The sequence below is a fragment of the Alexandromys fortis genome, unplaced genomic scaffold (genome assembly GCF_014885135.2).
Source record: "Alexandromys fortis isolate MF-2015 unplaced genomic scaffold, M_Fortis_MF-2015_v1.1 scaffold_212, whole genome shotgun sequence".
Taxonomy (NCBI): domain Eukaryota; kingdom Metazoa; phylum Chordata; class Mammalia; order Rodentia; family Cricetidae; genus Alexandromys; species Alexandromys fortis.
Window position 1 is genome coordinate 720,994 of NW_026068091.1, and position 26,097 is coordinate 747,090.

Consider the following 26,097-nt stretch of genomic DNA (forward strand, 5'->3'; position numbering starts at 1 on the left):
GGGGAGCTGTCGGTGCGGGGCGGGCCGCGGCGGCGGGAGGGGAGAGGCGGGCTCCGCCGGCACACGCCGCCCCTGGCAGGGGGCCGAGCGCGAGGAGCCGCTGCCGCCGCTCGGGGTCGCCTGCAGCCCCAGATTCCCGAGCGCTCGGCTGGCATGGCAGCCACCTCGGCGCAGAGCCCCGCGGCCAGCTAGGGGCGGCCCCCCGGCCCAGTCCGTCGGATCGCGCTTGACTCTGTGCCCTGGGGACCGGTCGCCTCCCAGCCGGAGGTGAGAAGCCAGGAGGACACGGGCGCGTGGTGGGGACCCCAGGCCCGAGCGCCGTGGAGCGAGTAGGGTGGTTGAGAGCCAGGCCTGGGTGGGTGGGTGGGTGTCGGAGGACCCTGGCGGAGACCGCTTGCGGCTGGGAACTGGGAGCCGATCCTCTTTCCCCCCCAGGCCCCAGGTCGTGTCGCGCTGGCCTCTCAGCGCTGTCCCCATCCCTGCGACCCCTCTACCTGGACCACCAGCCCTGGCCATTCCCACGCCGTGGCCACGCTCGCCGCTGCCCGTCTTTGGCCTCTTTCTCTCAGACCTGGCTAGAGGGTTCTGTCTCCAGTCCCTTCGTCTGCTCATCCATTCCTCGCCTCCGCCCTTTTGCTTCCCACCCCAGTCGTTGAGTCCCTCTCCTCCGGCTCCTGTCACTTGGAACCGGTATCAATACCGCTATCTCAGTCTGGCCGTCTCCTAGCCAGTGTCATCCAACAGGTGTCTACACGTCTGGCCGTTCATCCGTCCGTCCCTCCTGGGGCCGGAACTGACCATGCCCAGCGGCTGCCGCTGTCTACATCTCATGTGCCTGCTGTGCATCCTGGGGGCAACCAGCCAGCCTGCCAGAGGTGAGCGAGCGCGCCCCGGGGTTCGGGTCGCGGCCCTGTTCAGCCGTCCTCGCTGGCACGTTGACCTCTGCTGGCTAGAGACGGCACTGCAGCCGCCCCATTCCATCTGGCTGGAGAGTACTATCCCTTTGGAATAGGAAGCCTGCCGGTGTTGCCATGCCCAGAGCCGAATCCCTCTAACTACGGAAACTTCTACCAAGTCCCACGTCCCAGGAAGCCAGACCCTGAATCAGACTCACACGTACTACACCAATCTCTTTCAGCGGATGACTGCAGCTCCCACTGTGACCTGGCCCACGGCTGCTGTGCTCCTGACGGCTCCTGCAGGTACTTCTGTTGCACATGTGTCTCAAATCCTTTGCTCCCCACTTTTCGACCCTCCACACCCATGAGCAGGTCAAAAATCCAAAACAGTGTCTAGGAGCTTAAGACCCTGTTGTTTGTTTTCACACAACAGGACGACCAGTCCCCAATTCTCCCCCTTCTCCCCTCCCCTTATCTCATTTTGCCTATTACTGGAGAGCTTGGATATCTGAGTTTTTATTCTCTCAAAGGCTTCTGTCTCTGACGATGCCGGTAGAGGCGCCTAAAGGTTGAGTTTAGAGACAGAGCCACATGAAAGGGGATATAAAGAGAAGTTCTGCTTTGGAAAAAAAGCTGCAGTGGGGATGGGTGTTTTCTTAGCACATCTTGCAATTGACTCACCAGGGCAGACTGGGCAAATTCTGTGGCAGAAAAGTTTGGACACAAGAAGTGAGCCGACGAAGGCAGGTTGTTACATGGGGCTCCGTGCTGGAGGGTTGAAACCAAACATCCTTGAGGGCTTGTAAAAGAATAAGTCACTTGGCATTGGTGGTGTGCGCCTTTAATTCTGGCAGAGGCAGGTGAATCTGAGTTCGAGGCCCGCCTGGTCTACAGAGACAGAGTTCCAGGGCAGCCAGAACTACACAGAGAAATGCTGTCTTGAAAAAAACAACAAAAGTCCTAGTGATTGTGAAGTCAGGCCAGGAAGGTCAGGATTCCAGGCTAGCCTTGTCTTCTTGACTCTGATAAAAGCAAAGCAAAACAAACAGCAGCCATTTGCTCTGAAGCCCGAAGGGAAGATGATCCTAGTGACCTCGGAGGGTCTCTTACTCTCAGCTGTGTATAATGAGACTCCAGGGAGGGCACCAGTGGCCTTTACAGACACGGTTTGTTTCCTTAACAATACCCTTCAAGGAAGGTGTTTTCTCACCTCCATGTGAGAAAACAGATTATGAGAAGCCAGAAAAAATGTAGGTGCTGAGTTTGATGTTGTCTGTCTGATACTTGTATCTGCCCTTCGCACTTGGCTTATGCACAGCCCTCCACCTACCCGTGACTGGTCTGCTTTTCCTTTAGAACTGTTGCATGTCCTGCTAGTTAGTTCTACCTCACACACACACACACACACACACACACACACACACACACGTCCTGAGCCTGTGCTTTCTCCCACTAGGTGTGACCCAGGCTGGGAGGGGCTGCACTGTGAGCGCTGTGTGAGGATGCCCGGCTGCCAGCACGGTTCCTGCCACCAGCCATGGCAGTGCATCTGCCACAGTGGCTGGGCAGGAAAGTTCTGTGACAAAGGTAGGGTAGAGGGGCTATTGGCAATAGAGCCCATGAGCTCTAGAACAACCATTAATATTTACTATTTACTGAGAACATATTGTGTCTTGCTCAAATCCTCAATGATTTGAACATCCTTATTGATGTCATTCCTACTTGAAGTTTGAAAGGATCCTCAACATCAACTTGCGCTGTTGGAAAGACAGCTGCTAAAAAGTTGTACCCAGTTTAGCTGGGCGGTGGTGGTGCATGCCTCTAATCCCAGCACTCAGGAGACAGATCTCTGTGAGTTCGAGACCAGCCTGGTCTACAAGAGCTAGTTCCAAGACAGGCTCCAAAACTACAGAGAAACCCTATTTCGAAAAACCAAAAAAAGAAAAAAAAGTTGTACCCAGTTTAAACATGATGAAATTACAGTCCACACAAGAGCTGTGACTTGTCTGAAGTCAGTTTGACCCAGACTGCCAGAGCTGAGGCCAGGAACTTCCAGAACCCTACTTCAGCATAGCTTTCCCCAACATACCATACTGGCAGGGGCGGGCTGAGGTATGAGCCACATTCAGAGCTTGGATCTGGTCCACAAGGGTTCTGGAGACCAATATGAGGGGCTACCCCACTCTTCTTATCTCTTTAGATGAGCACATCTGCACCTCACAGTCACCTTGTCAGAACGGAGGCCAGTGTGTATATGACGGGGGCGGTGAGTATCACTGTGTGTGCCTGCCAGGCTTCCACGGACGTGGCTGTGAGCGCAAGGCTGGACCCTGTGAGCAGGCAGGGTGAGTTGCCGGGACCCTGAGGAAGCTGGGCTAGAATCTGGCAGTGAGAGAAAGTCAGGGCTGCCAGTAGGGCGGGAGACAGAGTCAGACTCACACAAGGACATCTCAGGATAACAACCCCAGGGTGACAGTATGCCAGGTTCAGATTCTCGACCTTTTATTTTCTGTTTTCTGTTATGAGTGTTTTGCCTGCATAGATATCTGAACATTTGTGTTTGGTGCCCAAGGAGGTGGTGGGCCTCCATGAGGGTTTTGGGAATCGAAACCAGGTCCTCTGCAACAAGAAGTGCTCTTAACGACTGAGCCAATTCTCCAGATTCTAAACTTTCTTCACCACAAATGGTGAGGAGGGTGGCACAGGGAGGCTCCTAGGATTCCCTGTCCTTCCTCACAAAAGCAGACAAGCAACCTTACGAGTTGGCTCTTCCTATGTGGATTATGAAACGGCCACAGGGCTGGACTTGCCCCATTTCCGCTGCAGGTCTAAGAGCCTGTGGAGCTAATACAGAGCACTTCTCTGAGCCTTGACTTTGGGCCTGACCGCGGGTGTGCTAACTGCTTGGCTTCTCTCATTTAGCCGATCTGGCTATTTTTATTCACATTTTAAAAATAAGGTTATTTGAAACTCAAAAGGAACAGCCCAAGATGACACAGCAAGAAAGGGGGCATCAGTGGTCAGGACACTGACTGGCAAGTTGATACCAATGTTCTCTCTCACTGTAGCTCCCCATGCCGGAATGGCGGGCAGTGCCAGGACAACCAGGGTTTTGCCCTCAACTTCACTTGCCGCTGCTTGGCAGGATTCATGGGTGCCCACTGTGAGGTGAACGTGGACGACTGCCTGATGCGCCCTTGTGCTAATGGTGCCACATGTATTGATGGCATAAACCGCTTTTCCTGCCTCTGTCCCGAGGGCTTTGCTGGACGATTCTGCACCATCAACCTAGACGACTGTGCCAGCCGCCCATGCCAGAGAGGGGCTCGCTGCCGGGATCGCATCCATGACTTTGACTGCCTTTGCCCCAGTGGCTATGGTGGCAAGACTTGTGAGCTTGTCTTACGTGCTCCAGCCCCCGCCACAATGGGCGTCCCACAAACACCCACCTCAGCTGTACTTGTGCCAGCTACAGGGCCCGTCCCCCACAGTGCAGGGGCAGGCCTCCTGAGGATCTCAGTGAAGGAGGTGGTGCGGAAGCAAGAGGCTGGGCTAGGTGAGTCTAGCCTGGTGGCCCTGGTGGTGTTTGGGTCCCTCACTGCTGCCCTGGTCCTGGCCACTGTGTTGCTGACCTTGAGGGCATGGCGCCGGGGCATCTGCCCCACTGGACCCTGTTGCTACCCCGCCCCACACTATGCCCCAGCTCGGCAGGACCAGGAGTGCCAGGTTAGAATGCTGCCAGCAGGGTTCCCTCTGCCACCAGACCTGCCCCCCGAGCCTGGCAAGACCACAGCATTGTGATGGAGGCAGGGGCTTTTTGGCCCCCTTCCTTGTCTCCTTCACATCTCAGACTAGAGGTCCTTCTCACCAGCCCTCAGCTTTGGTCCACCCTTCCAGGGGATTTCAGCCTCATACCAGAAATACTATTTTTTTAAAACACAGAATGTAAAATAGGAATTTTATCAAATAAAATTATGAAAATGAAAGTGGGCATCTATGGAAGAAAAACTGTCCCAGAATTCTGGATGAAGAGGCCCGTGGTGGACCAGTTCTGAGAAAGCCTCAGCCTTCAACCCACCTACCCGTGATTTACATGGGGAAGCCAGGGTGCCCTTTCCCATCTGGGGAAGCAGAGGAGAGGTAGATGCTCAGAGGGGAAGGTAAATGAGCCACCCTGGTGGGAAGGAGGCTCAGCGTCCTGCAGGGCGGGGGTAGGCTCCCTGCTGGCTGCTCTGCAGGAGCTGCTGGAACAGAGACTGGGGTTGGCTGCGCAGGGCAGAGGGCGTGTCCAGTTCTACCACTCTCCCGGCTTGGAGCACCAGCACTCGGTCTGAGTTTAGGATTGTGTTGAGCCTGTGTGGGAGAAGACTGTCAGTGGTAGGAGAGGGGTACAATGCCCTAAAGAGAAAGCTCACCCCGTTTTCCTCCAGACCCCTCCAGACTGCACAGGCTTGTTCCCCACAGGTTGGAGTCCCTGGGGTCTGTGCTATGGGAAGAATGGTGGTGTTTTTCCAGATAGTGTGCTACCAGGGGCCCTGGGGCTGTACCTGAAGGAAGAAGAGCTGAGGTCCCCAGGCCTTTGATCCCCTGCCTACCCAATACCATCTCTGGAGTCTGATCTCTCTGGGGCAGCAAAGGTCAGAGGTCTGTGCCTCTACTGTCCCTGAGTATTCTCACACCTGTGGGCTATAGTCAGCACAGTCTTGTTGGCAAAGCGTTTGCAGATGGTTTGCTGGAGCAGCTGGTCCGTCTTCTGGTCCACACTTGCCGTGGCCTCATCTATGCATAAGATCTGGACCATGTGGAGCAGGAGGGGAGCAGAAGACTGTAACATCCCTACAGTTCCCCACCTCTGCCTTTCCGTGAAACTCTCCCCAACCCACCTCCTCCCTGCACACATCCCCGCCTCTTGGATGTGTCTTCCTTTTCTCTTACCTTGGCATCTGTAAGGAGAGCCCTGGCCAGACACAGCAGCTGCCTCTGTCCCAGGGACAAGTTCCGGCCCCTTTCGCCCAGCTCTCCATCCAGACCCCCTGTAAGCAGAACATCTCCACTGCCAATGGGCCACCCTTGGCTTCTCATCTGCTCTTCAGGCCAGGGCCCAGGACTTACCCACAGTGACGATCACCTCACTCAGGTGGCACTGTTCCAGGGCTTGCCACAGGGCACCGTCCTCATGCAGGCCCTGGGGGTCCAGGTTCTCCCGCACAGTCCCGCTGAACAAAAAAGGCTCCTGGGGGATGACAGCTAGCTGGGATCTGGGAACAGGACAGGGGGAGCAGGCTGGGGATGTGTCCACTTTCTTGTAGCATAGGTTTACCTATGGGTCTGGCACTTCTAAGGAAATATGGGGATGAGACAGAAATATCATTCCCTCTGTTTCCCACCCTTTATCCACCAGCTCACTGGTTAGCCACACACCTAGGACAGCACTGGTACTGTGAGGAGGACCAAAGAGAGAAAGGCCTGGACTCTGGCCTAGTGAGGTTTGCCGACCAGAGAACACTGTGCTGAGCTGTGGGACTGGCCCCAGAGACCCTGACCCCTGCAGTGGCCAGGCAGACAATGAAGAGAGTGGGAGGGGATGGAGGCACTTCTCAGTGGGAGGAGGCCAAGGAGCTAGAAGGTCAAGCCGGAAGAAAAAACCACCACGACTTAGGAGAGGGCAGAAGTGGCAGGCCAGGGAGCTGTGGGCGCAGGATGAGACTTCCATGTTACGGAACTGGGAGAAAATGATGCTAAGGTAAATGGGCTGGAGCACCTACAGTTTCAGATGCGATAGATCACTTCTGGCTGAGTACAACTGACCCGGGCCCCAAGCTACCCCACGTGCTGGCTACCAATACACAGGCTGAGGGCTCATGGCATCTTGGTTTAGATGCTATGCTAGGGTTTGGAGGAGACGGGGTCTTCTGGGAAGTACAGGAAAAGATGAGGATGGACCTGCAGCCAGCCGGGGTCACAGCTTACCTGTCCTCACCTGTCCACCTCATCTTCCTTGGCTGCTGATTGGCTGCCCTGAGTTTCCTTTCACCTTCCCAGAGTGGCTCCCACTGCCCTCTCCCCTATCCCCAAACCACCTGGCCCCAGACCTGAGCTCCGCCAGCTCCAGCTGGCTGGTGTCCACACCGTCTAGCAGCACCCGCCCTGCACTGGGCTCCAGCAGCCGGAAGAGCACCGAGAACAGGGAAGACTTGCCAGAGCCTGTGCGGCCTACGATACCCAGCTTCTCCCCAGGCTCCACTCGGAAGGTCACCCTGTCCAGGGCATTTGGCAGTCCTGGCCGATACACCAACACCACGTCCTGGAACTCCACACTGCCCCGGGTCAGCCACCTGATGCCCTGGTAGGGTGTCTGTGGGGAAGAGGGGAAGGAAGAACGGTGGCAAGGACAGAGTGGGAGGATGGAGGAGGAAGACGGAGGAAGATGGCTGGGGGGATAGCAAAGGTGGAGAAAGTAGGGAGCAGATGGGAGGATGGACATGGGAATGAGGGTACAGTGAAGAATGGCGGCAGTCAAACCAAGAGGCTCGGGGATGGGAAAAGACAGCAGGGATCTAAAGGAAAGGACCTGGGAAGACTGGAGGACCCCCAGGACCAGCACCCCTGGCCTAGGTGGAGGAGCCGACTTACCTGCAGTGGCTGACCTCGGGGCTCTTGGGGAACGCCACAAGAGTACTCTTCCAGTCGCTCGACACTCACCATCATGCCTTCCGTCTGCGTGAAGCTGCTCACCAGGCCCGAGAGCAGACCCGTCAAGGACAAGGCATACGACAGCACGAGGCCCACCAGCCCTGGGGAGAGAAATGCCATCCACTAGGGGACACCTGGACACACTGACAAGTGTGTGGGAGGGAGTGTGGAGAGCAAGAGGATCCCAGCATTGGACTGCAGGTGACGGAGAGGGCAGAGGACAGGGAAGGATTGGAGTCTACCTGGAGAAGGAGGCAATGAAGGGTGGCAGGCCAGAGATGAAGGGGGATGGGATAGAGTAGTGGGGTAGACAGGAGCAAGGGAAGGAGGGTCGCAGAAGCCTTGGTTTGGTCCCAGATCCACCTCTGCCCATGGATTCCTCAGCACTGAAATGAGGGTGATGATGGCTCTGATGAAGCATCCTCACAGGGGACACTGGGTAGGAGATGACAGCGGTGCAGGATGAGAGAGGGAGACGTGTGGGGGGGGGGGGGTCTGAGTCAAGGATCTGGAATGACCTGCTCCTAAAGTAAGGGTAATGGGTCTCACGGTGGTACCTGGGTTGGCAAGGCCCTTCTGGTGTTGCACCAGGGCAATGACGGCAATGGCGCTGACCACTGCTGCCCCCATGAGCTGCAGTCGAATGTCCAGCCACTGCATCGTGGCATAGGAAGCAAACTGGCATCTCTGGTTCAGCTCCAAGAGTCGCTGGTTCTCCTCCTCAAATCTGGAGGAGGTCAGGAAGGAAGGGAGGCCACTCCATTGCTGTACTGATATCCCCTTCCCTGCACCCTTCCTGGAGGCTGACCTACACACCCACCCCGCTCCACCTTACTCTCTTCTGATTCTCACATTTCACGTTTTCCCAGTGTCCTTTACTCCTAACCCTTGAATGCACCCCCATTACCTTGCCTCCCACCCCCGATTCCAGCTGGGAGATGCACCTGTAAGTGGCCCCTGCAGCCCGGAGCACTGGGAGGCCGGCCAGGGTGTCAGCCATGTGGGTGTAGAGCGGAGACAGGGTGAGGCTGCCCAGGCGACGCAGCTCCCGGAAGGAGGCCCTGTAGCGGCACTGCACTCGGTAGTAGATGAAGCTCAGAGGTGGCAGCAGCAGCAGCAACCAGGGCAGACCAGAACCTAGCACAATCAGGAGGCCCAGCAGGCCTACGGAATTGGCCAGCAGAATGTTGAGGAGGAAAGGCAGGCTGTCATCTACACAGGCTACATCTGAGGAGAAGCGGTTCAAGACCCGGCCTGAGGGTGTGGAGTCAAAGAAAGTCACCTGTGCCTGGAAGAGAAGGTAGTTGGACAAGGTCAAGGGCTGAAGAAAAAGAGTTGGTGGGCAGGTTGGTGAGGGGTGAGATAGGAAAGATGGCCTACAGTAGAGAAAAGAATAATATATCCCCCAAAGGAAGAGAGGGACTGGAACTTGGAGGGAGCTATCTCAAGGTGAGAAAGACCCCAGTTCCTCTGACCAGGGAACCCTTCAAGGCCATGCTAAGCATTCATCGTCTTCTGGGCTGGGCACGCTTACTGCTCCTTCAAGAAAAGAGAGCTAATCTTTCTCCACAAGATGGGCACTTTGGGCCGACGAGCGAGCCTTAGACGCCAGGAGGAAAAGCCTGCCTGTGCCAGGTAAGGTGTGGGGAAGGTTCAGGCTCTGAGCCTGGCTGTGCTAGTGCATACATACATCCCAGCACTCAGAAATGGAGGCAGGAGAGTTAGAAGTCAGGGTCGGAGACAATAAGAAACCCTACCTCAAAAACAAAACCAAACCAAACCCAAACCAAACAAAAGCTCAGGTGGACTCAGACTGCAGTTTGATTTCCAGGTCTGCCACTTAGGAGATGTGAGACCCCAGGCAAGGAATGTGCTTTTCTCTCCAAGATCCCTGATCCTCAGCTTAAAAACAGGGACAACAGGGTATTTATTCCTCCCATTCTAGGGAGTTCTCTCCTTTCCATAATAAACCCATGCTCAATCTAAAAAAAAAAAAGTGTGGGGCAGTCAGGCTTGGTGGCGCACACCTTTAATTCCAACACTGGGGAAGCAGAGGCAGGGAGATCTCTATGGGTTCAAGGCCAGGGTGGCCTATACAGCAAGTTCCGGGACACCCAGAGCTACAGAGTGAGACCTTGTCATAAAAACAAGGGGAGAGTGAGGATGACAGTTCAACCCCCTCTCACAAGACCGCAACGAGAAAGAATTAGAGCAGCTCAGAGAGGCAGAGTGCTTGGCATAAGTGCTCATAAGTGCTGCTTGGACTAACGCTGAGAGTCACAGCTTCAAAACTATTCTTCCCTGTCTTTATCTTCATCTGCTTTTACTCTAAAAACAGCCCGTTGGAAGGCAGGAACCAGATGATTTGGAAGTCACTCTCCAGACACACTTAGGAGAAATTTGCGGCAGTCACCAAAATCCAAATGTAAGACTTTAAGACAATCCTGAAGCCATTTTTGACAATTCTGAATCCTCTCAGCCTCTGTGCCATAGTGCTTCCCCTCCTCCCCTGGGAACCAAAGACCTAACAGCTACACTCGCACGTACTCAGTTCCTGAACAATTACCCATATACGTATGCTTTGGTTCGGTCCCCTGGGAAACGAGGTCAAAATGACCTCTTACCTCATCTGATCTGGCAACAGCTCTCCAGTCAATTATTGGTAATAGCCCTTTCAAATAAGCCAATCAGAATAGTCAAAGAACAACCCCCCTTGCTTCTGTGGCCCCTTTAAAAGTAGACTGTACCCGCTATTTGAGGTCCCTCGGCTTCCCGAATGCTGGGGGACCCTGACATGACAGAATTAATAAAATCCTCATGCTTTTGCATCAACTGTAATATATGAGATGGTCTCTGGGGGTGACTCCTTCTCGGTGTTTGGACGCCAGAGTCCAACACAAACAGTGACAGGTCCACGGACTGGCTCTCCCACAGACCTAGACTTGGCCGGGCCATTTCAATGCTCAGCTCTTCCCTTGCCTGTAAAATGGGGTAAGATTACCCCACAGGGTACTGTAAGACCATAACAGGTTAAGAAAGGGCTCGGGGCCAATTGGTGGTGGCGCACACCTTTATCCCCAGCACTTGGGAGGCAGAGGCAGGAGGATCTAGTGTTGGAGGCCAGACTGGCCTACACAGTGAGAGCCTGTTGCTAATAAAATGAAATTAAATAACAACTAAATGAGCACTTACTGGGTGCCAGGCACTAACTTAAGCATTTTCCATATGTCAATCAATTCATTTCTTATTATATAGATGAGAAAGCAAAGGACAAAATACACAATAGCAATGCATCTTAACTTTACTTTTTTAAAGACAAGGTCTCATCCTAGCACAGGCTGCTCTTGAGCTTACTATGTAGCCCAGTCTAGCTTCAAACTCAGGAGATTCCTGCCTCAACCTTCCAAAGGTGCTTATAAGTATGCCTGGTAGGAGTGGATTTTTGAAATAGCTCTAGATAAAAGTTATCAATAACTAGGATTAAAAATACATGCGCAGAATGGGGTGTAATCCTATCACTTGGGAGGCAGAGATAGGTGGATATCTGTGAGTTCCAGGTCAGTCAGAGCTATAATAAGACACTTTCAAAACCAACGATATAAGCCGGGCGATGGTGGCGCACGCCTTTAATCCCAGCACTCGGGAGGCAGAGGCAGGCGGATCTCTGTGAGTTCGAGACCAGCCTGGTCTACAGAGCTAGTTCCAGGACAGGCTCCAAAACCACAGAGAAACCCTGTCTCGAAAAAAAAAAAAAACCGATATATATATATACACAAGAAATAAAAATTTAAAAACATGCATGCACATAAAATACATCCATTCTATAATGAACAAACAAAAAAGATAACATATTAAAAACCCTTAGTAAGGAAGCTTATCAAGGAAGGGAAGGGAAAAGGAAACAGTGTAGACATAAAGGGAAATAAAGAACACAAAAGAGAAAACAGGCCTTGCATGAACTACAAAGTTCCAGATGAATCTCCGAGGAATGTCCTCTCATTTGCCCTCTTTATGGATGAAAAGCTATAGGCTGACACTATTGGACTCACACCCAGGTGTTCCCGACTCGGTACTTTCTGGCCTGAGAGTATTACATGCTGCCCCACCTGCCAGAGGCTACTGTGTGGACAGGGAATGTGGAATGTAGTCCATGCACTGGGGGATACAAGCCTGGGGATGTCTTTCACCTTCCCATCACCTCACCATGAGGAGTCGATGCAGTAGGCGGTGGTGTAGGGTGGCAGCTGCTTGAAGGGCACCGGCTGCAAAGAGGACTGCCCGGAGAAGGGTGCAGAGAGAGTTGACTCCAGCAATGGCTCCGTACACGATGAGGTAGAAGTGGACATCTGAGGAGCCATTGGAAGCGGCGTTGAGCAGTGGGGTGCTGAGTAGTGGAGAGGAGACTGTAGGTGACTCAAAGAAGGCTTCCTTAGATGTCCCTTCCCTTCTCTAGGACCACCTCTTCCCACCCTCTAAAAGACAGCTCCAAGCATGCCCTCCCTCTTTAGGCAAACCTGCTCCTGGCCTCAGCCACTCACTAGAAGTTTCTGGAGAAGAGAAGCAGCGGTGGGCGGAAGAGCACTGTGGAGTCTGGGCTGGAGGAAGCTGGACCCTCCTTGGAGCTGTTCCCCGCTGTCTTCAGCTGAGAGAGCCAGTGAGAGAGCCACCAATCAGCACCGTTGCGTGTGGCTGGACATGGAGGGGAAGGGAGAAGTTGCAGAGATTCATCTGCTTGGTTCTATTCAGACATTCACATTCTCAGCCCGCAGTGGAGTCTTCCTTCCTTTGCATGCCTCCTTGGGCCTCTACATCTTGCTACTACCCTTGGTCTTTCCTACTCTGCACTGTTCCTAGACCCATCAGCTCCATGAACAATATGACCAGTTTTGCAGAACAGAACTTGCCTGGATGGCAGATCAATAGCTAGCTGTGGAAACCAGGCATGGTGGTAAACACCTATAATTTCCATATTCAAAAGCTAAGGCTGGGGGATTGCAAATTCAAGGCCAACCAAACCAGCATGAGCTGCACAGTGAGACCCTGTCTCAAAAAAACCGTAATAATACAGTTTTTAAAAAGATGATCATCATGGGGGCTGGAGAGATGGCTCAGCAGTTAAGAGCATTTGCTGCTCTTGCAGAGGTCCCAGGTTCAATCCTCAAAAATCCATATAATCGTTTACAACCATCTGTAACTCCAGTTCCAGACGACCTGGTGTCTTCTGACCCCTGTGTGTAGCAAGCATGCACACAGCGCCTAGACATACATGCAGGCAAACACTCATGCAGAAAATGAATATTTTTGTTAATTAAAAAAGAGGACCATGATGGAGTACTACGTCCAGCTGACCACTGGAATCCTCGAAATTGGGGCACACTTTTTGTATCAACTGTCGTCTGTGCATGGTAAGGTTCTGCACTTGTGGTTCCCAGGTGAATGCAGTCCTGAGTGCCTGGGCAGCACGGCGGGGGATGCGGTGGAGGGGGCGGGCCAGGACCTTCTGGGATAGTCTCACCTTGCATGAGGAGCAGAGAAAAGAGGATGGCAACAGCCAGGCCACTGCCCATGGCCCTCCAGTACGCTTGGTATACATGTAGGGCCACGGCACCCTCGCATTTGCTTTCTTCCTGCACTAGGCGGCCAGATGTGCTCTGCTCCACTTCCAGCCCCTCGGTTGTTTTCTCCAGGTTCTGTACTGACAGGGACTTGCCTGTGAGAATCAGGAAGGCCTCAGAGGAATTACGCTTGGTATGCGAATGTTTCACAGGGGCAGGCAGGCTTTAAAAATCGTTCCCATTGTGTGTTGACAAAAAGTAGAGCGAGTTCCAGGACAGACGTGATGGACAGAGAAACCCCGTCTCAACAATAACAACAACAGAACAGAGCGAGTTCCAGGACAGACGTGGTGGACAGAGAAACCCCGTCTCAACAATAACAACAACGGAACAGAGCGAGTTCCAGGACAGACATGCTGGATAGAGAAACCCCGTCTCAACAATGACAACAACGGAACAGAGCGAGTTCCACGACAGATGTGGTGGACAGAGAAACCCCGTCTCAACAATAACAACAACAGAACAGGGCGAGTTCCAGGACAGACGTGGTGGACAGAGAAACCCCGTCTCAACAATGACAACAACGGAACAGAGCGAGTTCCAGGACAGATGTGGTGACAGAGAAACCCTGTCTCAACAATGACAACAACAACCAAACCCTGAGACTGAAGAAGGGCAGCACAGCCTCTGCTGAGCATGGCAGGGCCCTGAGTTTGACTCCCAGGACTTGGAGGAAAAAAAAGAGAGACAACCAATGTTTCCATATATGTGACACACATCTGTGCCTCTTGAAGCCAGTCTCGGCCACTCAGGAAGTTCAAGGCCCGCCTGGGCTGTACAGTGAGATCCTGTCTGGGACGTTCCATGATACACATATAGACACAAAGAAAGAGGAGAAAATCCCAGCCTCTTCTTCCCACCCCTAGACCATACCTGAGTCAGTCACTTCTTCCTCCTTAGTCCAGGCTGTGGGGCCAGCTTGAACCAATGGCAGAATCTCTGAGGGAGGCCCTATAAGGAAGAAAGGGAGGACGCTGTAATGGGTCCACACTAGGCCTTTCTAAGTGTGTGTGATCCCAGCTTCCCTTCTTTCTGCTCATTCTCACTAGCCTATCTGAGTAGCTCATTAGGTCCACAGCTGTGTACCTGGAGTGTAGCTAGCAGCAGCTCGTGCCATGAACATCAACACCCCTCCCCACCACCTGCACAGTATCAGCTGTCACTACCGTGGAGCCTCTGCTCAAGTCATTCCAGCTGGGCCTCACTTCTTCCTGTTGCTTTGCCATTGAGCTCTGCAGGTGGCCATGCCCCCTGGACAAGCCATCAGGGCTCTGCCATTCTTCAGGTCACTGCTCACTTCTCTGAAGCCACATGATTGCTCTCAAAGCTCCAGGCAGCTAAACTCTAAGGCTCAAGCACATTGTCTCCCCACCCCCTGCCTGTTTTCCTCTTTTCTCATGCTGGTTCTGTGGGGAGGGAAGGAAGAGCTGAAATGCACTCGGGCTGCATATGGAAGGGTGGCAGGTCTGCTCTGCAGGTGGCACTCCCCCTGCCATTCTGTACCTGTCCGGACCAGGTGCCCGGCCTCCATCAACAGTACCAGGTCAGCCTTCTCGAGGTACTCAGTGCGGTGGGTACACAGCAGCCGAGTGGTGTGGCTCAGCACCCCCAGAATACACCTATGCAGCAGGTGGTTGGCCACGTCTGCATCCACAGCAGCCAGAGGGTCATCAAGGAGATAGAAGGCTTTCTCCTAGACAGAAAGAACACGGCAGGCACTATGGCTCAAATCCTTGGCTCAGAGGCTCTCCCAGACCCAAATTTCAAGGCAATCAGACATGACAGGTGAGAACAGCTCTACACTATAGGAAAGAGATGAGACACGATAGACTTCCCTCCAACTGAGTGTAAAGTCAGAGATGTGGGTCCAGTGCCTTGCTGGGCCCCAGTACGACAGGCCTTTATTTTTGCCTTGAATCTGAAAACAGGAGGTAGGATAGCCAATGCCTCAGGACGTGGAGTGAGGGAGGAAAAAAGCAAATGCAAACAGAAATATGCCTGGCCTTGCTCAGCCAAACCCCATCTGCCTCTAGACTGCTTCCACACCCTTGACTACCAACCTACTCCCCCGCCCCACAACCTCAATTTACCTGGTAGACAGCACGAGCAAGTGCAATCCGAGCCCGCTGTCCCCCACTGAGGGTCACACCCTTCTCTCCCACCTCTGTCTGGTCTCCAGCAGGCAGGATCTGAAGGAACAGAAGACACCCAGCGGGTTTGCAAACTCCCCATGCCTTCCACTCTGTCTCCTTTCCCTTTGAAGGGAAGAGAGAAAATGTGGAGGTCAGAAGGCCTCATAAGCTTGAGATTGCACTTCAGTTGGGACAAGTGGTTTACAGGAGATAAGCCCAAATTCCAATGCCTGGGAGCTACTGAACACTTACTTAACACCTTCCAGGCTGTGGTGGTTTAAATAAGAATGGGCCCCCCCATTCTAATGGTAGAACTGTTTAGGAAGGATTAAGAGGTGTGGCCTCGTTGGAGGAGGTGTGTCAATGCAGTCAGTCTTTGAGGTACAAAAGCAATGTTGTTTCCAGTTAGCTCCCTTTGCTTTGTGACTATTGTCTCAAGATGTGATCTTTTGCTACTGCTCCCAGCACCACATCTATCTGCCTAGAGCCATGCTCTCTGCCATGATGGTCAAGGATTAACCCTCTGGAACTGTAAGCCCTTGCTAAACTCTTTCTTCCGAAAGTTGCCTTGGTCATGGTGTTTATCACGGTAACAAAAAAGTAACTAAGACACAGAATCATATCAGTTGGAGCCAGATCTTATAAGGCTGGCATTATTTCCTCCGCACAGATGGGACCAGAGCATAGGTAGGTGAACCATCTCACCCATAGATGTGAAGCAAATGATAAAATGACACAAGATTACCCTTGATCAAAGTCAAAGGCCCTCCTGCCCAGGAAGTTCCACATTTATCTGAGTAGGCCAGTGGTGACAACAGTCCTAGAGGAGACATGGGGATTGGCTGGAGAATTCACAGAAAAATATGATTTCTCTCTGTTGCTTTTAGTACTTGGCTTGTGGGTATGGGGCAATCTAATGGGCTTGGCAGCTTTCCCAAGGGTTTAAACAAGACCTTGACTCTTTCAAACCAAGCCTCACAGAGAACCCTAGCCTAGTTTTGGGGGCCTCAGGGCTTCTATGTGCAACAACCTCCCATCCTTCTTGGGCTTTACAGGGAAGTGGGAACCAAGCAGATGAACACTCTAGGAGGCCCAGAGGCTGGTTGCTTGCCCTAGATGAGTGACACCTGTGCAGAAGCCCTTCCCAGAGACGTAATCTAGTCTGGGATGTTAGGGACATAGGGGAAAGCAGGCAGCTGAGACAGGTAGGTACTCACACTGAGATCATCATTGAGGGCGCAGGCCTCTAGCACCTCCATGTACAGCTGGGCATCAAATGTCTTCCCAAAGAGGATATTGTCTCGGATAGTGGCACACTGGATCCAGGGCTCCTGGGTGGCCAGTCCAAAGCCTTTGGACAGCTCTGAAACTGCCACCCACCCACAGAGCCTGCGGAGAGCCAGGGCAGCATGGGGACCAGTTCCTTAACGAGCCCTTGCATGCCCAGGCCCTCCTCAGATGAAGCTGGCAGGCTCTGAGGCCACTATCGGCTGGAGAAAGCAGCTCTTTGGCTCCAGCCCCGCAGCGTCCTATAGATGCGGTGGAGCTCAGGTGGGGCTCACCCTCACTTGCAAGCATGGCTTCCCTCCAGTCCTCACCCCTCTGTGGACCTCTTCCCTGTGTAGCCCCATTTTCAGAAAAGACAGCTAACAGCACATGTGACCTCTCTTCTTGTTCTAACACTAAGACTCCAGACTGCAGCAGTTCTCAACCTGTGGGTCTCGACCCCCAAGGCCATCATAAAGCATAGAGATTGACATTATGAGTCATAGCAGTAGTAAAATTCCAGTTAGGAAGTAGCAGGGAAAATCATTTTATGGGTGGGGTCAGCACATGAGGGCCTTATTGAAGGGTGGTGGCGAGAGGAAGGGTGAGAACCACTGTTCTAGAGTGATGATGATCTCCCCTGCTTCTTTTATTGACTAGTTTTGTCTCATGTATCCCAGGCTGGTCTTGAACTTGCTATGTATAGAAGGATGACCTAAACTCCTGCCCCCACCTCCTGAGCACAGAGATTATATAGATCACTATACCCAGTTTTATGTGGTACTAGGAATTGAACTCAAGGCTTCTGTACAAGTTAGGCAAGTACTCTACCAATTGAGCTTCATCTCAGCCCAGATTTACCCTGACCCCCTCCACATCTCCAGACTGAACCCTCTCTACAAAGGGGCTGACTTTTACCTTTTTTGTACATGTGCCCCTGCCTCTCCACATACACATATACACTGACCCAAGACATTCCCACACACATCAGGGACCCAGCAAATGGCTACTAAAAGGTGAAGCCAGAGTCAGGGGCACACTGAAGTTCATTACCTGTGGAGCTCCCCAGTGATGGCGGCCAACAGCGAACTCTTCCCACAGCCCACCTTTCCCACGATGCCCACCAGCGCACCCTGCAGGGAAGCTACACAGTAAGGACTGCCTGACTGTAGAGGAAGGGCACGGGGCTGAGGTTCTTCACTGGCCAACCCCCAACTGATGACGCTCTTGGTCTCAGTTAAGTCTTCAGGGAAAAAGGTCTCTCCATCCCTCAGTGACTGCCTGCATCTGCCTCAGAGAAGCTGCACACGCTTTAGACTCAATTTCACTGCCTGTAAAAGGCCTTCGAGGGAATGAGACCTGCCAGAGAAGAGGAACATATCCAGGAACTCCTAGGGTATGCTGAGGCAGGCATGGGAAGAGGGATTCCTGTCTTTAGGGTGACTGGGCTGGCTAATGTTTCAGTGTCCCAGCACAGTGGACAAAGGCAGCCCACTGCGACATGCCCTTTCTTGTGATCTGTTCTTCCTTTGTCTCAGCTGTGATGAACAGGCACAGAGCCTTTCCTGGCTCATGGAGAAAACCTAGAAACGTGCAGGGGTCCTTGTAGCTTTGTCCACGAGGCCAGGGCTGACCTATCTGCAAATGGGTACCAGGCTGCTCTCTGATCATTTGAAATGATGGACTGGGCTCAGGCAGCTTTCTTCTTGGCTAGAGCCTACAAGTTGGAAGGCTGACTGCGGTCACAATTCTGCTCAGTGGAGAATCCACAGACAGCATGAGGCAAATACACAAACAGAAGGCCAAAAGCGCTGCAAGTTGAGGCCTGGCTCTGGGCTGCTCCTAAGATCTGAGCTCTTGTTTTGAACTCTGTGATTCATCTATGTATTCTTATTACAAATTCTTGTTTGCTTAGGCTAGCTCCAGTGGGTTTCTATGACTTCTATCTATATGTAAAAATAAAAAGCCAACACATTAGTAAAATTCCTTTGAAAAATTCCAGCCTTGTCTTGCCTGAACTAAGAAGAAAAACAAAGCATTCAACAAAAGCCAGAAACGTGAGCCAAATGTGGTCGAGACCATTCAGCCATTGCTGGAGAACTCTAGGTTGAGACGTGGAGCAAAGGGTTAGACAGAGGTCAGGAGAGCAGAAACTCCAGACCAGAGTGAAGAAGTCACCATCCTGTAGGAATTTCCCATTATAAGCTCTCTGACTACATATGCTGCGTTGGGGTCACAAGGTATGACACTTTTCACAAGAGTGAATGGGGGACCACCTAAGCTGTTTGTAAAGGTCCCCAAAAGAGGATGCTTGCCCTCTCTCCCAGGTTCCCAGCCTGAAAGGATGGTGGAAAAGCTCTGGGGTCTGCTCTGAACCCTGCAGCTGGAAAGGGACACTGGAGAGGAAGCTGGATGTGAGCTGCCTATACGGGGAGAGGTATGGCCAGTGTGAGGAGATGCACACACTGAGGGGCTGTCTCCCCTCAGACCGGAAGCTGCACACCAAGCCCCCTTTCCCTCCCGGTAGAGCTGCATTAGTCCTCGTGTACCCGTCTGGGCATCCTGCTTTCCAGGAACTCTCCCAGGGTGTCTGTCCCACAAACCTTTTTCACTTGGAGGTGACTGATGAAGGTTTTCTGGCTTGTTCCAATTGGGTCCCAGGAGAACAGGGCTTCATGCAGCTCCAGGACTGTGGATGGCTCACAGGGGGGATCTAGACAGGGACGAAGCAGCTCATCTACCACTCATCTGCTGGCATGTCAGCGAGTCACCTGTCCCTGACCGAGTGGCCCACAGCTAATTCAGTCTGAGTCTGTTGGGTCTAGATTTTGTTCCTGACTTCTCTGGACACCTGTGCACAGAGTTCAAGAGGCTAGGGCTAGAGAGATGACTCAGTGGTTATGAGCACACTTCCAGAGGACCCCAGTTTCATTCCCAGTATCCACTTCATAAGGCTCATGCCCATTAACTTAAGTTCCAAGGGATCCAGTGCCCTCTTCTGGTCTCCATGGTATCTGCACACATGTGGTACACATACACACACACTCAGGCACACACACACACACACATAAAGTAAGTCTCAAAATGAAAAGAGCACCCCCTCACCATGTGCTAGGTCCTTCCCTCCAGCCCCTCCTTACCAGGGCTGTAGTACTCCTCAGGGTTGTAGTTTGGAAGGTCAAGGAAACGCTGGATCCGGTCCAGGGATACTTTGGACTCCAAGAGGCCATTGATCACCCAGGGGAAGTTGTTGAGAGGAAGAATGAGCAGGCGCACAAGTGCCAGTGCCGTAAACACCTAAGTGGGAGCAAGGGTGAGTCTTGTTCTCAGGGTAGAATACCATCCCTGTGGACACATCAATGCAGGCAGGAGCAGGACAGCAGCAGACCTGAGGAGCTGGCGAGGCTACCCTGGGGTTAGCAATGGCAGGTCCTCTCTATAGTACAGAGAGAGTTCTAGGACAGCCAGGGCTACAAAGAGAAACCCTGGGGAGAAGAAGACAGAGAATCCTAGAAATTCTAACTGTTCCTTAAGAATGCAGGTTACTATTTTTGTTTGTTTTTCAAGAAAAGATTTCTCTGTAATTAACAGAAATTCACCTGCCTCTGCCTCTTGAGTGCTGGGATTAAAGGTGTGTGCCACTTACGCCCAGCCCAGGTGCAGGTTACTATTTTTGATGCTGGATACAGACCCAGAGCCTCACACAGGGTAAGCACTGCCTCTGACACGAGCTGCACACGAACCCCCATACAGTGAGCACTGGCTCTGACATGAGCTGCACACGAACCCCCATACAGTGAGCACTGCCTCTGACATGAGCTGCACACGAACCCCCATACAGTGAGCACTGCCTCTGACATGAGCTGCACACGAACCCCCATACAGTGAGCACTGGCTCTGACATGAGCTGCACACGAACCCCCATATAGTGAGCACTAGCTCTGACAGGAGCTGCACACGAACCCCCAAACTTCTCTTGATAAGTGCTTAATCTAGGTCACTCTGAGACTTCCTTAAAAGCTGAGTGACAATGAAGATCTCGATCCTTGGCCATACCTAACACTAGATTATGGATCCCTTGCCTCAGAGGCCATGTCAATAGACATAAAGTGGCCCAACCCAGTTAGACAGCAGCCTGGGCTATACAGAAAGACCTTATCTTTAAAAACAAAACAAAAACAGGCACTCTCCACAAGAGGACCCCAAGTCTGGCCCTGAATGGAAGTTGAAGATAAAGGGAGGGAAGAAAGGAATTCCTTACACACACAGAGAGCTATATATACAAGATCAGAAAGCATCCCTCAGAGACCACCTCCTTTGCCGGGAAAGGGCAAGGTGGCCAGGGTCCTTCTTCTCCCCTGTCCCCAGTTAACACTAAGGGCCTACATCCACATGGCCACACCACAGTAGACCCTTCCCATTTCTTCCTAGGGACGCCTTCTCCCTCTGTGCTGGCTAGTTTATGCCAGCCTGACCCAAGCCAGTCATCAGAGAGGACCTGAGAAACCGCCTCCATAAAACGCAACTGTAGGCAAGTCTGTAGGGCGTTTTCCTAATTAGTGATTGATGGGGGAGGGCCCAGCCCATGTGGACTGGGGCCATCCCTGGGCAGCTGGTCCTGGGTTCTATAAGAAAGTGGGCTGAGCAAGCCATGAGGAGGGAGTCAGTGAGCAACACCCCTCCATGGCCTCTGCATCCGCTCCTGCCTCCAGGATCCTGCCCTACGTGAGTTCCTGTCCTCACTGCTTTTGATGATGGAACTGTGTGTGAAATGAACCCTTTCCTCCCTAAGTTGCTTTTGGCTGTGGTGTTTCATCACGGCAACCCTAAGACCCCCTCCCCAGCTCTCACCTTGGTGGCAGTGAGCTGGTGCCCCATGAGGAAGTAGGTGATGAAGATGACGATGCAGATGACAACTGGCAGAGCAGCCCACAGGTACACACAGGCCGCATCCAGGTACTTGATGACCCGAAGTCGCCCCAACTCTTGAGAGCGGTAGGACTTTACTCGGTCCCCCAGAGCCTGCTCCCACCCGAAGAACTTGATGACTCGAATGCCACTCAGCAGCTCTGTCATGAGCTGGAGACAGGGACAAGAGAGTGGGGTGACGGTGAGGCAACACTAACACACCTTTGCTTCGCGGCCGGGCAGGGTCTCCGTCTGGCTGAACCTGGAAGGCTCTCACCTTCACCCGTGCATCCTTGTGCTGTAGCATCTCCTGATTGCTGGCCATGATGCGAGTGGCAATCACTTTGTTGACAGGTACCAGCAGCAGTGCCAAGACCAACCCAGCCACGAAGGCCATGCCCACCTGCTGGTACAGCAGGTAGAGGGTGATGGCCAGCTGCAGAGGGAGGCCCCAGGCCTCGTGGAAGCTGCCAGCAAAGTTAAGCAGTCTCTCAGAGTCGGTGCCTAGGAGGTTCAGGGCCTCCCCAGTAGGAGGGCGGTTAGGCCCAAGCTGCAAAGCCTTTCGGTAGAGGATGCTCAGCACAGCCACCCGTGCCTGAAGCGTCACTTTACGTATCTCGTACCCATACTGATTCTGCAGCACCGCACTTAGCACGGCCCCACTGGCCAAGCCCAGAACGTAGAGCACGCCATGGCTCAGGGGCTCTTGCCCTTCCTCCAGGAAGCCCACCAATAGGGAGAGCAGCAGAGGCCCAGAGAACGACAGCATGGTCCCCACCAGCTTCAACAGTCCAAGAGCCAGGTAGCAACATCCAAAGGCCCCATAGAGGGCCCTCCACAGCTGGGCCCCCTCCTTCCAGTGTGCTTGGAAGGCGCGGGCCAGGTAAGCAGGATGCAGCCTTCGGGGGAGCCGGCAAATGTCCTGGGGCTGCTGGAGCTCTCCACGGACTCCACGAGCAAGTAAGGGTGCCAACCAGGCATAGGAAAAACGTGACAACCAACTCTCTCCATCTTCGGCCACCTCTCTTTCTTGACTCTCAGAGGATAAAAAGCGTTCCTGAATCCAGGGCTCTCGTGGCCCCCCAGGGGCTGCCCAGCCTAGTCCATAGGCCAAGACAGCTGTCAGCTGCAGAATGAGAAGACATACACGGCCCAGGGGACCTGGGAGAAGTGGGGGCAGAAATGTGCCTCGTTGGCAATGCCACAACAGCGTCAGCACTAGGGCTGGTGCTGGTAGGAAGGCTGCCAGAGCCAAAGCCAAGGGTCCACGGGAACGGCCATGCGGGGAATGAAACAATGCCCATAGGGCCAGGCTGTGGGTGAACCAGGCCACAGCTGTCACACACCCTGTCAGCACCTCTAGCCCTATGGGTCCTGGGCGCGACCCTGGTGGCAGAGCAACTGGAAGGAGGTCCAGCAGCGGGAAGATAGAGAGAAGGAAGGAAGCTGCAAGTCGGAGGCGCCAACCGGGATTAAAAGGTATGATATAATTGGAAGTCCTAGAGGAAAAAGAGAAAAGGAGGCGCATTATGGCTGACTCTAGACTCAGACATGCCCATTGCCTCCAACAAGCTAGATGAAATAAATCCCCTTTCTGGTGTGTGTATGGCATCCCTGCCCTACTTGACCCTGAAACCCAAAGCCTTCTTCCCAGGAAGCCTTCGCAGATTGCCCAATGCATTTTCTAATCTACCCACAGGCCTTCTGATTCATTTCTTTGCTACAGGCACTAACAAGTCTGAGTTAAGGTTGTAAGTACCCTGAAAATTCTAATTAGGAAAAAACCCACAAATTTTACACAAAGATAAACACTTTTTATAAAAACGATGCACACAAGAGTACCCTTAACTCATCTGAAGTATCGCGGGATGACATGCACTTAGAAGCAGCTCTTGTCCTCTAACAGGGGAGCCTCCATTTACAAAGCCTCAGAATATTCTGCTCCAGTCTTTCCCCCCTGACTGTAAAGAGTGGTGTGGGCCAACCTGTGATCTCTCAGCTGGAGAGGAACGTCTTTCAGTTCTGCCTATATCTTCTTAACATAAATGCTTTTCATAAACAAAAGGTTTACATTAAGAATCAAATACAAGGGCTGGAGAGATGGCCCAGTGGTTAAGAGTACTTGCTGCTCTTCCAAAAGACCCGAGTTCAGTTCCCAGTAGCTCACAACTGCCTATATAACTCCAGCTCCAGAGGATCCTATACCCTCTTTTAGACTCTGCAGGTGCGCGCGCGCGTGCGCGCGCGCGCACACACACACACACACAGCACACACTGAACACCCACATAGATGCATTTTTTTTTAAAAAGGATCAAATACAAGCTGGAACCAGGTGTGGAGGTATACACCTTTAATCCCAGCACTAGGAAGGCAGAGGCAAGTAGTCAGTTTGAACTGAGTTCAAAGCCAGCCTGGTCTACTTAGCAAGTTCCAGGCCATCCAGGAAACTACATAGTTAGATCCTGAAAAACAAAAACCTTCAAATACAGGTTGGGTATGGTGGAGCACACCTGGTAATCGCAGCAGTTGGGAGGTGGGTCAGGAAGACCACTAGCTCAAGGCAAAACTGGACTATTTGACACCTCATCTCAACACCTCTCTCCCCACAAATGGATCCAACACAGAGCCAGGCATGATGATATACACTTGTAATCCTAGCACCAGGCAGGGTGGAAATGCAAAGATCTCCATGAATTGGAGGTCAGCCTGGTCTACACAGAGAGTTCCGGGCCAGCCTAAGCTACATAGCAAAACTTTGTCCAAAAAGAAAATTATAGAAAAAATACGTAGCAGTGAATATCAGAATGCATTGAAAGTTCACATAAAAGAAAACTGGGCAAGGGAGGCATGGCACAGGAGAGTTGGCTGTTCTTGCAGAAGATCTGAGTTTGGCTCCAAGCACCCACACGATAGCCCACAGCCCTCTGTAACTCTAGCTCCAGGGTACCCAATGCCACTTTGCCCGCTAGGGCTCTACTTTTTTTTTTTTTTTTTTTTTCCCCAAATTGCAATCTCTCTTCCTGATTGGATCGATTTGAGCAGGCTGTGGGTATCTGTGCTAAGATCCCCTAGGCTTTTGCCTCATTAACAACTTGGTCATCCAAGAACTAAATATAAGATCAAGGCGAGTTTAGTTAGCACCAACGTCTTACAACACGAAGTCAAGTTAGTTCTAGGGTTCTGATTTTGTTCTCCTCACAGCTTCTCTTCCGCGGAGTCTGCATCTGACTACAGACAGCACAGCAGGACTTTATGGATGGAAGTGCTGTGCCCCCGGCCCTATAACTAACATAAGTCATCTTTTTCAGCTAACACGCTCATCCATGTTTGCCTCCAATTCATGGCAGCTGTGTCTGGACATGTAAAACTGCAAGAGAAATGCACTGGCGACTTTAAGGACACAGCCCGGTGCTGCAGTATCTGTTTAAACGCCCTGTTTCATTAACCCTCTCGACACTGCTGAGACTCAACCAAGTGCCAACAGTCAGCTTTTATTCTGCGTCTGCCCTACCCCAGAGACCTCGTAATTCCAGTGACACCCGGGAGAGAGGGCGTCTCGCTTCAGTTACCCACCTTGGGGTACCCAAGTAGCAGGCACTGAGGACGGCGAGGAGCGCGTGGGGAATGACGCTGAGCACCAGCTGTGTGAAGCAGTGGCCCGTGGTGTCCCCTTCCCACAGCGGGAGCGGTCGCGCCTCATCGGTGCCACACAGCTGGGCCAGGAGCCTCTCCATAGACACCTCACCTGGGCAGAAGTCGAGAGTCACAGGCTTCGGTACCCCGTCCCCCACAAAACCCCGCCCCCCAGTCCGGACCGCCCCTCACTTCCGCCTCCAGCTAGGGCCCGCCCATTCTTACAGGACTTCCGGGGCTAGCAAGGAAGGCTCGCTACCCAGAGGGGTCGAGCTTCTAGGTCCTGGTACTTACGCTGCCGCTTCTGCCTCCAGCCTCCCAGAATCCAGGACTGCAAGCCTAAAGACGTTTGTGCCAAATTTCAATATCTCGAGTGGTTGGTGGGGGAGAAAGAACGCGCTGGCAGGGCAGGGCGCTGGGCCAGGGCCGCGAGGGCCCCCTAGAGGCAAACCTGTCAGCGGGTGCTGTTCGTCTTGCCCTCATGAAAGCCTCTGCGCCTGCGCACAGCTCCCTGCTGCCTAGCGCGGCCGCGAGCGACTGCGAGAGCGTGTTTGTGCTGGCCACGTTTGTCAGGGTGCGTGCACAGGGACCCAGTCCGCTCCTAGAGCAAATTCATTTTACCCTGTCATGTGGAGTGCTCGCTCCAATTTACGGTGTACTAGCCGGCACATGCACAGCGCTTCTAATGTTTTTAATGTTTAAAAAGCTGGAAGGTCTAAACATGCTTGCCTTACTGAGAAGTGCTTACGGACACGTAACTAACAGTTTATTCCCGTGTGACCTTAGCGGAAATTATCCACTTTTTTACGATGGGGATAATAATACCCACGTACAGTTGATTTGCATAAGTAGTATATAATGCTTAGGTTGCGTGCAGAAGCGGTGCCTCAGGGGTTAAGAGTGCTTCCTGCTCTTGCAGAGGAACTGAATTTGATTCACAGTACTCACGC

The 26,097-nt window shown here is 52.7% G+C and overlaps 2 protein-coding genes across 5 annotated transcripts; one reads left to right on the top strand and one right to left on the bottom strand.

The window, feature by feature from the left end:
• Dlk2 (delta like non-canonical Notch ligand 2) lies at positions 1-4,885 on the top strand. 2 transcript variants are annotated; one of them, XM_050122798.1, is made up of 6 exons: positions 1-267; positions 745-875; positions 1,013-1,202; positions 2,356-2,486; positions 3,100-3,244; positions 3,968-4,885. In XM_050122798.1, exons 2-6 carry the CDS (start codon positions 800-802, stop codon positions 4,698-4,700), a joined length of 1,275 nt encoding a protein of 424 aa, XP_049978755.1. In that variant the 5' UTR covers positions 1-267; positions 745-799; the 3' UTR covers positions 4,701-4,885. The 2 variants fall into 2 exon arrangements, with proteins under 2 accessions (XP_049978755.1, XP_049978756.1); XM_050122799.1 differs by having other exon boundaries at positions 5-267; positions 1,139-1,202.
• On the bottom strand, positions 4,846-25,304 carry Abcc10 (ATP binding cassette subfamily C member 10). Of its 3 annotated transcripts, XM_050122796.1 has the most exons (21): positions 25,088-25,304; positions 21,791-23,012; positions 21,457-21,684; positions 19,746-19,902; positions 19,209-19,318; positions 17,659-17,738; positions 16,557-16,728; positions 15,298-15,396; positions 14,711-14,900; positions 14,081-14,158; positions 13,108-13,302; positions 12,131-12,281; positions 11,796-11,976; positions 8,537-8,880; positions 8,150-8,319; positions 7,533-7,693; positions 6,992-7,254; positions 6,012-6,157; positions 5,835-5,932; positions 5,579-5,691; positions 4,846-5,252 (listed from the first exon to the last, which is right to left on the bottom strand). In XM_050122796.1, exons 1-21 carry the CDS (start codon positions 25,246-25,248, stop codon positions 5,090-5,092), a joined length of 4,482 nt encoding a protein of 1,493 aa, XP_049978753.1. In that variant the 5' UTR covers positions 25,249-25,304; the 3' UTR covers positions 4,846-5,089. The 3 variants fall into 3 exon arrangements, 2 of the variants coding, with proteins under 2 accessions (XP_049978753.1, XP_049978754.1); XR_007588817.1 differs by lacking the exons at positions 4,846-5,252; positions 5,579-5,691; positions 6,992-7,254; XM_050122797.1 differs by lacking the exons at positions 4,846-5,252; positions 5,579-5,691; positions 5,835-5,932; ... (1 more) ...; positions 6,992-7,254; positions 7,533-7,693 and adding an exon at positions 7,700-8,027.
• Between the last annotated feature and the right edge of the window lie 793 nt (positions 25,305-26,097).

Bases quoted from the DNA above. Each gene is read 5' to 3' on its own strand.
- Abcc10 (XM_050122796.1), bottom strand. From the start codon at position 25,248: ATGGAGAGGCTCCTGGCCCAGCTGTGTGGCACCGATGAGGCGCGACCG. The intron at 12,282-13,107 runs GTGAGACTATCC...CTCCATGTCCAG, and splicing joins TTCTCTGCTCCTCATGCAAG to CCACACGCAACGGTGCTGAT. The intron at 11,977-12,130 runs GTGAGTGGCTGA...TCCACTACTCAG, and splicing joins CTCTTCTCCAGAAACTTCTA to CACCCCACTGCTCAACGCCG.
- Dlk2 (XM_050122798.1), top strand. From the start codon at position 800: ATGCCCAGCGGCTGCCGCTGTCTACATCTCATGTGCCTGCTGTGCATC. The intron at 1,203-2,355 runs GTACTTCTGTTG...TTCTCCCACTAG, and splicing joins GCTCCTGACGGCTCCTGCAG to GTGTGACCCAGGCTGGGAGG. The intron at 3,245-3,967 runs GTGAGTTGCCGG...CTCTCACTGTAG, and splicing joins GGACCCTGTGAGCAGGCAGG to CTCCCCATGCCGGAATGGCG.